At 38.7% G+C, this 14,007-nt stretch overlaps 1 protein-coding gene across 6 annotated transcripts in view; it reads left to right on the top strand.

Annotated features, from left to right (window-relative positions):
• Positions 1–14,007, top strand: part of ZMAT3 (zinc finger matrin-type 3) — a 54,149-nt gene that overhangs the window by 18,141 nt on the left and 22,001 nt on the right. For all 6 annotated transcript variants that reach the window (XM_074190968.1, XM_074190967.1, XM_074190963.1 and 3 more), the window contains one exon: positions 2,818–3,147. In XM_074190968.1, the coding sequence (XP_074047069.1) occupies positions 2,872–3,147 (276 nt within the window). In that variant the 5' untranslated portion in view covers positions 2,818–2,871. The remainder of the gene's footprint in view (positions 1–2,817; positions 3,148–14,007) is intronic.

Below are 14,007 nucleotides of genomic sequence, written 5' to 3'. Positions count from 1 at the left end.
GATTGCCTAAAAGACAGCTTAAACTCAGTGTTATCTAAAACTAAACTAGTTACCTTTCCTCCCAAATCCTTCCTTCCATATTCTCTATTACTTTTGAATATACCCAATCACTTGACTTGAAACCCAGGCATCATCCTGAACTTCTCAGTCTTTCTTATCCTTAGTATCCAATCTTTTTCTAATTTGCTGTTGATTTTTATCTTTGTGATATCTCTCATATATGACGCCTATGCTGCTGTCATCAGCCTGATATAGGCCCTTATCTTGTGGCAACATTATTGCCATAGTCATCTGGTTGGTTTCCTTGCCTCAAGTTTCTTACCTACTCCACTCTATCTACCACTCAGGTTTCCTCTCTTCCCTCTCTCTTTCCTCCTCCCTCCCTTCCTTTCCTCTTTCTTTCTTTCTTTCTTTCTTTCTTTCTTCCTTCCTTCCTTCCTTCCTTCCTTCCATCCATCCATCAAGGTTAACAGACTTCTACAAGGTCAGATAGCTAGCAAGTGTCAGGGGCTGAATTTGAATTCAGGTCCTTGTATCTCCACTTGGCCTCCTAGCTGCTCCCCCACTCAGCTTTCAAAGTAATCTCCCATAAGTGCCCATCTCACGATGCTAATACCTCTCTCCTCTCCATCTCAGTAAACTCAAGTGGTTCCATAACCTTCAAGCTCAACTATAAAATCTGCTTGGCATTCAAAGTCTCTCATTACATGATCTCACAACCTTTCCATTCTTTTACCTTACTTACTCATCCCCATCTAGTATTGTGGGCTCCACTCCTGTTTGTTGCACAAAACACTCTAAACTCTGAGCATGTTTACTGACTGTCCCTCATGTCTGAAATGTTCATCCTCCTCACCTTGCCCCAGAATTTCCCTAACTTCCTTCAAGTTTCCCTTGATATAGTTTCTTTTTTTTCTTCTCCCCCCCCTTTCCCTCTACCCCTTAATTCTAGTGCTTTCCCCTTTGTTAATTCTCCCCACTTTATTCTGCATATGTCTTGTTTGCATGGATTTATTAGTATGTCATCCCCTCCTATTGTGAACTACTTCTGATCAGGAACTGTTTTTTTTTTTTGTTATTCTGAGTAGACCCAGAGCTTAGATACTTTAGGGTAGACTCTAAGCACTTAATAAATGTTGGTGGCCTCTTTGATTGACTTCTAAAGGCCCCTTCAACTAAAGAGGGCTGTGTGGATCTGTGAACTTGCCTAGCCTGTTCTATACAGGTTTGTCTACCTCTGGAGTAAGATAAAAAAAATGAGATTCTGGAAGGGAAAAAATCCTATAGAATATGTCATAAGGTGTCAATGACCAAAGTAGTCAGAAACCAATGATTTATTAAATGGAATAGATTTTTTCTTTGCTATAGATTGACTCTAAGCAAGGTCTTTTATTCCCCTATATCTGACCCCTTCCTAGGAAAGAGATACTGGTCACCCAACTCTGAATATATTGCACCTAGAGAACTTGAGAATGGATTTATCTTTTTGTTTTCCAATTTAGGCTACTGGACAGCCATTGTTAACCTACAGGATAATGAGGTCATCTGTCAGAGATTCATAATTGTCTTTGTGGTCATTAGGGTGATGATTAGAGTAATTTTGGTGTTTCCCTGTGCCTGGGGGAAGGGGGTCTAGTTGAGGTGACCTCAGTTGTCCCTTTCATCTCTGTGATCTGTAGATTTAATTAGCTATGGATGAAGTACCATTAATATGTTGGAGGGCCAATCAGACAGCTGATGGGAACTGGCTGGACTGAAATTAAATCGCATTTATGCTCAAATGGGTTTAGAGTTGAAGAGGAGGGAAGTCTTTGGTAAAATAGAAAGTTCTACAAAAAAGCTGAGCCTTGAGGATTTTTATTAGGAAGGAATGAAAGAAATAGGTTTCCCTGACAGATGAAAGAGGAATGAGCTGGCCCAGATATTGGTTTGTCAAATCAGAGGAAAAATAACAATACAGAAATACTGGGTTGTCATATAGAGTCATAAGATTTAATGAACTGGAAGAGGATATTTTGTTCTAGCTGCTCAGAGACATCAAATAATCTTCCCAGAAGCTGGTATAATGGACTGATAGGGACCTCAGATTTCATCAGTTTATTCATTTTACAAATGGGGAAATGGAGGTAAAGAGTAACAAAGGTGGTATTTGAACCTTGGTCCTCTGACTTCAGAATTGGAGCTTTTCTCCTATACCAGGCAAACTCTTCTTCGCTTGTTATTCAGCCTTAAAGTTCACTGTAATCAGTTCTTTTGTTCTGAAACACTGGAATATTCTCCCTCTTCCCTTTCATTTCCTGGTTCCCTTCAATGCTCAGCTTAAGTATCACCTCTTTTGAAAAGACTTTCGTAATTCCTCTCACTGAAATTCTTAGTGTGACTTAGAGTTGTGTCTGACTCTTTATGAACCATTTGGGATTTTCTTGGCAAAGATCCTGGAGTGGTTGGCCATTTCCTTCTCCAGCTCATTTTACAAATGAGAAACTGGGGCAAACAGGGTTACTTGATTTGCCCAGGGTCACACAGCTAGTAAGTGTCTAGAGTGAGATTTGACTGTGCAGCACACACTGTGCCACTTACCTGCCCTGTGTGACTTGGTATCTTTTATATTTATTTATGTTGTTTTCCTTGATAGACTGGTAGTTCCCTGAGGGCAGAGACTATTTTATTCTTGTCTTTATTGCAACAAAATATTTGTTTTAAGTGCTCAGCACATAAAAGTCCCTTCACATATACCCTTTGAGTTGAAATGACCAAATGACCAAACATTTACTTTGCTAATGCTACCATCTGAATATCTCTTTCTTGTTGATTCAGATCTGAAGACCAGGCTCTCCAGTGGCTCCTGGAGCATGCCCACCCTCCTGCCCAATGATCCTCTTGCAGAACACCGGACTTCCTCCCCCTGAGCAGCTCTCACCCCCTCTTCCTATGTCAGTGGCCACCAGATCAAGAACCACCTTTCTGCTGTCCCCACAGAGACCTCTGGGACTGGAGGCCACTCTGCCCTTGACCAGGGCACAGGAACTCACTAGAACTGGGGCCGGGGAGCAGGATTTTACACTGGAGGAACTATGTAGGCCCCTGTACTGTAAACTCTGTAATGTCACCTTGAACTCGGCCCAGCAGGCTCAAGCTCATTATCAGGTAAGTATGGCACAGAAACCTCAAGACGAGTTTCATTAATAACTTTTAGGGCAGAGGGGGGTATGGGAGGCAAAGGCATTTTAAGAGATTTGGGCCTCTCAACAGGCAGCATCTGATCTGGGAGTACTTATTTAAAATATATTTTGATAACTATTTCAGTAGAACTGGTTTCCTTTGTATTCCTCTGTAATTTATTCTATGCATTTTAAAACCATTGTTCTGAGAAGGGCTCCCTCCACAGGCTTCATCAGACTGTCCCAGGGGTCCATGAATCAAGAAAGCTTAATACATTTGCAGGAAAATGCAACCCAGGGTATGGTGAACAATGAGCTTCTTTTGTTTTCTAAAGAGACACCCTATACCTGTTTTACAGGAAGTTTTCCATCCCGCATTCCCTTTCCTGAGCATAAGAATGTCCACTATTTGCTAGTGCTCTGAGTCACTCATGTGGAGATTTAAACCTGTGGACCTAGCAGGACTGGTATCTCATATTTAATATAAAGCCTTTGACCCAATCTGGGAGTCTCAAAATTTTTTTAAAGGGGAAGTTTCAGGGACATATAGATATTGTCTTTATCAAATGAAAGGAGTAGGGTTGGAATAAGGGAAGAGTAAGATAAATATTGATGGCAGCTGATGCAAATCTGGCAAACTCCAAATAATAGTTATGGACTCTAATATGAGAAAGGACAGAAAAGAGAGTTCTGGAAAACATAGACCCCCATCCCTAATTTTCATTCTGACTGTCCCGATTTAATTTCTCACATTGTATATCAGCCACTCCTGATTTTTCAAAAAATCCCCTTTCTTTGTGCTGAGTACTATGCTCGACCCTAGAGATGGAAAGAAAGGCAAAAAAAAAACATGGCACCCATCTCTAAGGAAGTCACATTCTCATGGTGGGAGGCGACATGCAAACTACTCTGTATTTAGAGGATAGTTCCAATCTTTTCCAACTATTTATAGTAGCAGGTGAAAAGGGCAGTTTTTTTAATAGGAAAAATTGAAATTTATTATTATGTATTTAATTTTTGACAACTCTTTATATTCAACAACTCAAAACCCCACAGACTTTCTTCTGTAGCTAACCACAAAGAAAAACTGTGGAATTAGTGCTATACTGCAATACTGCAGAAAATAATGTTCACTTAATTTCAGCCTTCCAAGAAGGTTATTTCTGATAAGTGACTCTATTGAATTGGTTTTTTTGACAAGGCAATGGGATTAAGTGACTTGCCCAAGGTCACACAGCTAGGTAATGATTAATTGTCTGAGACTGGATTTGAAATCAGGTCCTCCTGAGTCCAGGATTGGCACTCTATCCACTGTGCCACTTAAGTGCCCCTTCCTTGACTTTTTTTATTGCAATAGAGATATTGGGCATTTTATTTACTTTCAGAGTTTGCATAATTTAGAGTAAATCTAAATCAAAAAGGGCAGTGAAGTAGGATATTTGAAAGGCAATGTGGTGAAGGAGGAGAGTACTGAACTTGGAGCAAATATAGATGCCTATCTCAGAAACTTTACCTTGTACCTGTGCTACTTTCCATAGCACTCTTCTGAACCTCAGTTTTTTCATTAGTAAAAATGAAGACCATGGGATCATAGATTTAAAGTTGGAAGATTATCCATGACTACTCCTTAGTTTTATGAATGAAGAAATTGAGGCCCAGAGAGTAATTTACCCAGGATTATGCATCTGCCAGTGTCTGAGTCAGGATCTGGATTTAGATTTTCCTGATTCCTAGTCACTCTTCTCTATTCACTATTGCCTCCTATTCTTTTTTGTTTGGCAAGGCAGGGGGGTTAAGTGACTTGTCCAAGGTCACACAGCCAAGCAACTCTTAAACTCAGGTCCTCCCAACTCCAGGGCTGGTGCTCTACTCACTGAGCCACCTAGCTGCTCCTCCTACTGCCTCCTATTCTTGAGATATTGAAGGCCTTTTCAAGTTACTGACATCCCAATTTTAGACTTGCCTGAGGCAGACTTGGAATATGGATAGAGAACTGACATTGAAGCTAAAAAGACCTCTGACATACTGTGTGACTCTGCTATAATATCTGACTCTAGGCAAGTCACTTAACATCTCACTGCTCTAGGGAACTCTCCATGACTAGAAATTGCCAAGAAGATGCTACAATCACAAGACTTGTAATTTTGGCTTCACAATTGCCTCTTTTATCTTTAATCTTAATACCTTAGATTTAAAACTTGAAAGTAGCTTCAAGATTATCTAATCTATTCTTTCTAACTTGAAGAATGAGGAAACTGAAGTTTGAAAAAGTGAAATAACTAGGTTAAAGACACTCAGGTAATGAGTGATAGTCAATGAACCCCAATCAGTTCTTCTCTTGTGTGTCAAATTTCCACTGTTTTGACTCTACAATGGCTCCTACAAATGTTCCTTCCTATCCAAACAATTTTCCCCAATTATTTAAAAAGAAAGAAAGAAAGAAAAGGCAACAACCAAAAAACTTCTTTCTCCAAGTTACTATTTTCTTTTTTTTTTTGTTTTCTTCTGTAATTAAAAATCTAGAAAGGATAATCTTCCTTCTCAGCTTTCTTTTGCTTATTCCTTATTCCTCAATCCCTTGAAGTATGTCTTTTGCCTTGTTTTAATTGTTCCTCTCCTTGATCATCTGTCTCTGCTTACTTGACCTCCACAATACTGGGCTCCCAGGATTCTCTGGGCTTTTACTTCTTTTTCTCCTCCTGCTTCTTCTTATCAACTGAAAGTTTAGGCATTTCCAACCCTTTAGACATTCTCCAAATCACTTCTTTTGACCTTTTGACCTCATTGCACACTTTTCTGAATGATCTCATCTATTCTATCACCATCATCTAAAATGATCACTTATGTGCAGATACCTCCAGTCTTTAAAGGGGTGTTCTGTAGTATAGGAATCAGCCCTGCTCTGCTCTTGTGGATCGAACTTGGAACAGTGGTTACAAGTTTCAGATCTGGACTTTGATTTCATGGGAAAAAAGCCCTTCCTTTATACTTGGAATGAGTTGACTTGCGTGGCACTGGAGATTTTAAGGCAGGCTGAACGATAACTTCTCAGAAATGTAGCTGAGGGAATTCTTGGTAAGGGCGGGTTAGATTAGGTAGATTATGATCCACATGATCCTTAGAGATCCTTGAGTCTGATGCCTTCATTTTCCAAATGTGGAAACTCGTACAAAGAGATCATGTGCATGAATCACTTAAGTGATTTGCCCAGGGTTCTACAGTGCATAAGTACCTTGAGAAACAATTTGAACCTAGGTCCTTCTTAATCTGAGTCAAGTTTTATCAAACTGTATCTTTAGGTCTCTGAGATTCCTTCTAATTTTGAGGTTATGTGATTTTTTTCAAATCTGTATTTCTGATTCTAACCTCTCTTTCAGGCCCTTAACCCAAATTCCTGTCTGCCTGCTGAATATTTTCACCAGGATGTGCCACCAACACTTCAAAGGTGTCCTTTCCCTTCAAATTATTCTTTTTGACTTGCTTGATTCTGTTAACCTCATTTTCTCCATCTCAAAACCTTGAGTCCCTTTGCCCCTTCTACTTCTACTCCTTTAGGGGGCAGCTAGTTGGCACAGTGGATAGAGCACTGTCCTTGGAGTCAGGAGGACAGGAGTTTGAATTCAGCCTCAGACATTTGCCATTTGCTAGATGTGTGACCTTGGGCAAGCCTTTTAACCTTAGTTGTTTTGCATCCAGGGCCATCTCCAGGTGTCCTGATTCACATCTGGCTACTGGACCCAGATAGTTCTGGAGGAGAAAGTGAGATTGGTAACATAGCACAGCCCTCCTTATTCAAATCCAATTCATGTGCTTGTCATGGCATCACCTCCCTGATGTTGTGGTCTTCCTCAAAAATGAAGGACAAACATTACTCCTATAGCTTTGCTTTTGACAAGTGTTTACTGCCATGAATCCTCTAGCTTTTCAACTTCTGAAGGTCTCTCAAATCTGTCCTCTACTTTTCATTCCCCATGATTATGTCAGGCCTTATGGCTTCTTGTCTAGACCATTTCAACATCATCCAACTGGTCTCCCAGCTGTCATCTTTTCTCCTTAGGCCAACCTACATACCAGGCAGATTAATCTTCTTGAACCATTACCCTATCATCTCAACCTTCTGTGGTTGCAGACTGCCCCAAAGTAACTCCAAATCCCCTCGCTATCAAGTCTTTCCATGAAATGAATTTTATTTATCATTTTCTAGCCAGATTGAGACAATCTGGAGAATCAGAGATGAAAGGGACTTGCCCAGTCTGCTTACTTTATAGATGAGAACACTGAGACCCAGAGAAGGCAACTGAGTTGACCAGAGTTAAGTAACAGCCAGGATTCAAAGCCTAGGTAACATGCTGAGACCTGAAAGGTGGTACTGACAACATGTTCAAAGAGTTTAGAGGATTCTAATCCTTTGCTCTTAAGACTCACAGAATTCTTTCCGATGTTCCATGGACATTATTTTCAAATCTATATGTCTAATTCCTCCATTTCCAATCATCTACTGGATATTTTTAACTGAAATCTAATAGGTATCTTGTATTCATGTCCAAACCAGATTTCTTTCTCTTCCTCTTTTTTTTTAAGTTTTTTTTTTTTTTTTTTGCAAGGCAAATAGGGTTGAGTGGCTTGCCCAAGGCCACACAGCTAGGTAATTATTAAGTGTCTGAGACCGGATTTGAACTCCAGGGCCGGTGCTTTATCCACTGCGCCACCTAGCCGCCCCATCTCTTCCTCTTTTAACCTACCCTTCATTCTGATTTCTCTTTTCTTATCCAGGGCACCATCCTTGACTCCTAGAGTCCCAACCTGAGAGTCAAAATCTTTGATTTTTCCTCCCACTCAAGAAACACTGGGATGCACTTCTCCAGCATCCATTGCCTTCTCTTCAAGGAACACTTCAGTCACCCTAAGTCAGGTCCTCATCACCTCTCACCAAGGCCATTGGGATAGCCTTCTAATTGATTCCCTGTGCCCAGCCATCCCATCAAATTTGTCAAATGCATAGCTACCAAATTGATATTTCTAAACCACAGTGCTGAACATGCCACTACTTTGCTCAAGAAGCTTCAGTGGCTTCCTATGACTATAGAATAAAATGCAAACTCTTCTTTTGCACATTTAAAGTCCGTCATTATTTGGCATTTAAATGTGTTTATAATTGGGTTGCATGTGGATTATATATTACACTCCCTTTTGCATGTTGCTGTTGAGCTGATCTTGCTATTCATGACTGTCCATGCCTCCCCTCCACCTTTACTTAGGCTTTTCCAACATTCCTGGAATTCTGTCCCTCTTCTTCCTCCTCTTGGGGTCCTTAGAGCCCTTCAAACCTTGCTGCAAATGCCACTTCCTCCAAGATGTCTTTTCCGATTTCTCCAGTTGTTACTGCAACTAGTTCTTCTGAAATTAGTTCATATTTACCTCTTTATGTGGGTGTTTTCTCCTCCAGTAGAGAGCTCATTGAGGTCAGAGCAGAGCCTATTTTTGTCTTTGCTTTCCTGGTATCTTGCCCATAGTTGACTTAATAAATGTTGGATGAATGGAATTTATACTTAGGATGCCTCTATCCCCACCTATTGAAATCTTATCCATCCCTTAAAGCTCAGCTCAAGCCAGACTACCTCTGGGTAGCACTTCTCCTTATTTCTTTTCCCTATTCCTTCTAACTGCCTGAAGTTGAAATGTTCTCTCATTTCTCTGGATTCTCACAGCATAATATTTGGATTTCCCTTATGGAGATGTTATTGGGCCTTGGAAAATACTTTGCCCTTAGAGGCAGAGGATCTGAGTTTGAATGAGCTTTGGGCAATTACCTCTTCTCTCTGAGGCTTGGTTTCCCCATTTTAAAAATGAGGTTGGATTAGATGGCTCCTAAAGTCCCTTCTAGCTCCACCTCTCTGTTTATTTCATCCTGCTTATCTCATTTACTGAGTATTATATGTATGAATCAGATCACCCTGAAATCAGGAGTCAGTGGGATATATTGGGAAGCAGTTCTGATTTGGAGCCAGTGTGTTTCTGAGTTCAAATTTTGACTCTGTCATTTAGTACCTGGGTGACCTTGTCAAGGGTTTGATTTTTCTCATCTATAAAATGGGAAGGTTGGATTGGATTACCTTTGAGTTCTCATAAACTCTAAAGCTTTTATGATCCTCTGGCCCTTGAGGATCATAAACCTCACTCTGCATTAATCCCAGATGGTCAGTACAGAGTAAGCACTCAGGAAATGTGTAAAGATTTTTTTTTTAAACAATCAAAAGCCAAGTCTTATGTCCCTTATTTGTTGCCTATCAGAAGAACTTGAAAATGAAATCTTTAGGTGGGAGATTTGAATAACAATGGCAAGTCATTGGAACAGCTTTTCCATTTCAGCTCAATATGCTAAGATGACACATGTATAACCCAAGGTTTCCTCTGTTTGAAGCCCCTAGGAGCCAAATGAAGGAGCAACATCATCCCTCATAGCCTTGCTCACAGCTCTTAGCAACTGCCTTGAAATAACTAAATCTAGGGAAAGATATTTTGGTCCAGTGTTGGCTTTAGATAATTTGGTTTGTTAAAAATTGAGAGCAAGCAAAAGGTATAAAGAATGTTATGAGTAAAAGAATAAGAGGAGGACATTGAGGACCAGGTATAGAAATGGGGAATAGGCAAGTCTGTGTGTAACTTTGTGGTTTTATTTTTTTGAGGGTGGTGGTGGTAGTTGAACAGTGATTTTTCTGAATGTAGGGAAGATAATTCAATCTTTATTTTTGAAAATTTGAACTTTTGGATTTTAAAAAATTCTGAATTTAACAAACCTCAAGCAAAATAGCCATATTTCATCTGCTAATCCTTCTTTTCCAGATGGCCTTATAGTGGAATCAGGAGGTCAGAAGTTAGTATTTTTGACATGTAGTATACCTAGTATGCTTTATATTTAAATTGTTGAGTAGAGAAAATCAGAGTTTTGACTCTCAGGTAAGGGAATTCCAGATCTGATTGTGTTCACTCCTTGATACAGAGAGGAGTATGATAGGATGGAGAGAGCACTGATGTTGGTCTCTGGGATTCTGAGTTTGAATTCTAGCTTGTCATCCACACAAGACAAAAACTTCTACAGATGCAGTGCTGCAACACATCTAATTTATAGCTTTATAGAAGAACTCAGTGACATGGTTACCCAACTACTATGCATCAGAGGAAGGACTTGAACCAGGATTTTCTCTCTCCTAAACTGGCCTTGTAGTCATTCTATCACTGAACCTCTTGGCTGTAAGGTCAGGCAGTGGTGTCCCACACCATCTGTAAATAGAAATGTGGGTCACTAAATCATACATAGAGATCTATGTGTACTGCATACTGACTTAGAGAAAAACATTGATATTTGTGTTTTACTATATTTTTATTTATTTTGTTTAATATTTCAAATTTGCATTTGATTCTGGTTTAGGGCATACTTGGTCATGCTGTGTACCTCATGGCTCTTGGGTCTTATATTCAATACCCCTAGTAAACAGTACATTAAAGAGGGAAGAAGGAGGCCAAGCTAGGAAGGAAGGCAAGGGTGAACCACCTTTGGTTTTAGGTAGGGGAAAGATATGAATTATCATTCAAAAAGGTATTGATTAGGCTCTCAATACATATCAATCATTGTTTTAGATGCTGGGGATACAAAATCGAAAATCAAATAGTCATTGCTTTCAAGGAGTTTACACTCTATTATCTACAACAGAAGACTAAAATAGTTGGGACATAGTTTGAAGTGGAAATAACTAATAGTAAGATCACCAGGTGGACAGTTATTGAAATGGTCTTGATGAGATATTTTTAACAACCTAAATGAATATGTGATTATTGGGAGACTCTGATCTCCTAAAAGTCAAACAGGCAGGTAGATTAGTATGTACACATGTGATGCATATGACTTTCATTGGAGGTCTTTCAGAAGAGGTGGGATGAGCCATTGGCCAAGCCTACTTGGCCTTTGTTTATTTGTATGAATTGGACTGGATAGGCACTGAGGTTGCTTCTGACACTGAAGTTCTGTGATTTTTTTTGGTTTATCTTTTAAAGAAACTTTGAAAGTAATTTCAGAATTTGAAAGTAATAGGAGAAAATTTAGGCTGTTTTATACTTATGCTTTAATACAATCTCATTATAATATAATAATAAATGATATATATTTGATTAATTGATATATTGATATACATTGTCATATATCAATGATATATTATCAATAATGTTATAATATCATTGGTATCTCATATAGTGCCTTAAGAGTAGACAATTTTTTACATCTGTTATCTCTTTTGAGCCTTACATTATGGATAATCACTACAGATATCATTATCTTCATTTTACCAATGAGAAAAGTGAGGCTCAGCAATTAAGTTATTTGCCCTGAGTCAGATAGTTAATAGGTATTGGAGGTGGAATTTAAATCCTGATCTTTCTGACTCCAAGCCCCAAATTCTTTCCAGCTATTTTATTTGCCAAGATGCTTTTATGTAGCTGTAGATTTAGTTTTTCTTAAATAGTTTGGACAGATGATAAGGAAGATACTAATCACACATGGGGGAATTCAGTATATTTCAAATGCTATGATGTTGAACACTGAACTTCAAACAGATAGCAATGAAAATGAGTCCTCATTCAGATTTCCCCTCTGATTTATTATGCTTTAGTATTTGGATTGTGTGTCTGCTGTTCAGTGAATATCAAAATTGACTGGTGATCAGATTGATGATAGCACTGGTTTCTTGCTACTTCAAGTCTGATGTAATTAGCTAATTAAATTTGGAAGGGGAAAAAAACAACAAACAGGAAGCAAATGATTGGGTAGCTGTCTTAATAATCTAAGTTACAGAGTGACCAGAGTAGGGCAACATGTTATAGGGATAAAGTGGAGAGAGTGGTACCATGGACAGAGCCCTAGATTAATAGTCATAGCATCAAGATTTGATCCCCCAGATCTTGTACTCAGTATCTGTTTGACCTTGGGCAAGGCCCTTTACAGTTATGTGGCTCAGTTGCTTCCTCTGTAAAAAAAAAGGAGGCTGAATTAGATGACTTCCAAGTTTCCTTCCAACTCTCATTCTATAATGTTACCCTTATTTGTTGGAGTTGTAGGCACAAGGAAACTAATATAAATTAACAACAATATTAATACTACTACTACTACTACTACTACTTGTTAATCACAACAATCACAATAATTGTTAATGTTAATACTTAATTTAGTAATAATAATGTTAATAATAATTACTGATATTTCTATAGAATAGAAGTTCTTAACCTGGGGTTTATGGGTTTCTAAGGGGTCTGTGAATAGATTTCAGTGGGTTTCTGAGCTTGGATGGAAAAAAGATGATTACATTTTTATTTACATAAACCTATACCTGAAATTGAATGTTTGCTTCAATTAGGAATATATATGAAAGAAATTTTTTTCTGAGAAGGGGACCCCAAATTGCCAAAGGGTCCATGACAAAACATGTTAAGCACCTATAACCCAGAGGCTTAAATACTGGACATATATGCTGTACTGATCCATTGCAAAGTAGGGATTTACACATGTCATCTTGGTTTTACAGATGAGAAAAGAGGATCAGGGAGACAAAAGCTTTCATGTGGCCTCCAGATACTGGTTCAAGGTCTACTGACCATAGAGCCATGGACAGAATGATAAGAGGGTTAAGGAAAAGAATAAGACTGTGTTGGAGTTACTGGAGTAAGAAAAGTGAAGGAAAACAGGGCTGGAGACTAATAAAATAGAACCATAGCACAGAGAACATCTGGAACAGCTGGTGAAGATAATAGCTCACATTATGTGGTGATTTGAGTTTGGAAAAGTCTCATTTGTTTTTTTCCCATTGTCTCATTTGATACTCCTAGCAACTCTATGAAAGAGGTGCTATTATTATTCACATTTAAAAAATGAGAAAACTGAGGCTCAGAGTATTGGGTGACTTGTCTATGCTAATGTAGACAAGTATATGAAACCAGATTTGAATTTGGGTCTTCTTGGGTCAAGTATTCTTATCTGCTATTCCCTGCTGTCTCTTTTAGGTCTTTCAGAATTTCTGAAAAGCCAATTTTGCAGTTACCTGTTTTCTGTGGGGCAGGTCATCTGTGTTTTTTTTTTTTTTTTTTTTGCATATGCAAGATAGATAGAAGGGCTGGGGATTTTATTGACTTGAGAAGGGAATTCTTTCTACCATTTCAGATTGCAGTCCCTCTGTGATATAATAGTTAAGTCCTAGTGTGAGTCAGTATAAGAAGCAGGATGTGACCTTAATTTTTCCTGATTCCAAGCCCCATACCCTTCTCTATGGAATGCTACTAAAAATGTGTCCTTTATCTTTTTCTAGTGGGGCAGCAGAGCTTCCGTTCTATAATTTGTTTTGGAATTTTTCTTTTGAAGGTGTTTAGACATGTGATTTCAGTGGTATAGGAAAATACCTCTATCAGTATAGAACAGAAGTTTTTCTGTAACTTATCATTTTAGTATCACAGATACAGAGCTGCAAAGGATCCCAGAGGTTGTTGTGCTCCATACTTAAATTTTACAAAGGAGGAAATCAAGGCCCAGGAAAATTTCATGAGAAATTAAGGGCTTTTTCTAGGTTCACACAGCCAATATGGATCAGAGGCTTTCTTGAACTCAGTTCTTTCCATCTCCTGAGGCTGGTCCTCCAGTCAACACATTGTACTAATATATAAAAATTTTCATTGGCATCATATATGCTAGTTTCAAGCTATAAACATTTTCCCCAGGGTATTACCCTTTCCCCCAGGAATATTAGCTCATTAATTTTAATATGGAAATCACAAACCATAGGTGTTTAATAAATGCACATAGCAGACA

This window comes from Macrotis lagotis, chromosome 6 (genome assembly GCF_037893015.1).
Source record: "Macrotis lagotis isolate mMagLag1 chromosome 6, bilby.v1.9.chrom.fasta, whole genome shotgun sequence".
Lineage (NCBI taxonomy): Eukaryota > Metazoa > Chordata > Mammalia > Peramelemorphia > Peramelidae > Macrotis > Macrotis lagotis.
This window is presented reverse-complemented; position numbering and strand designations above follow the sequence as displayed.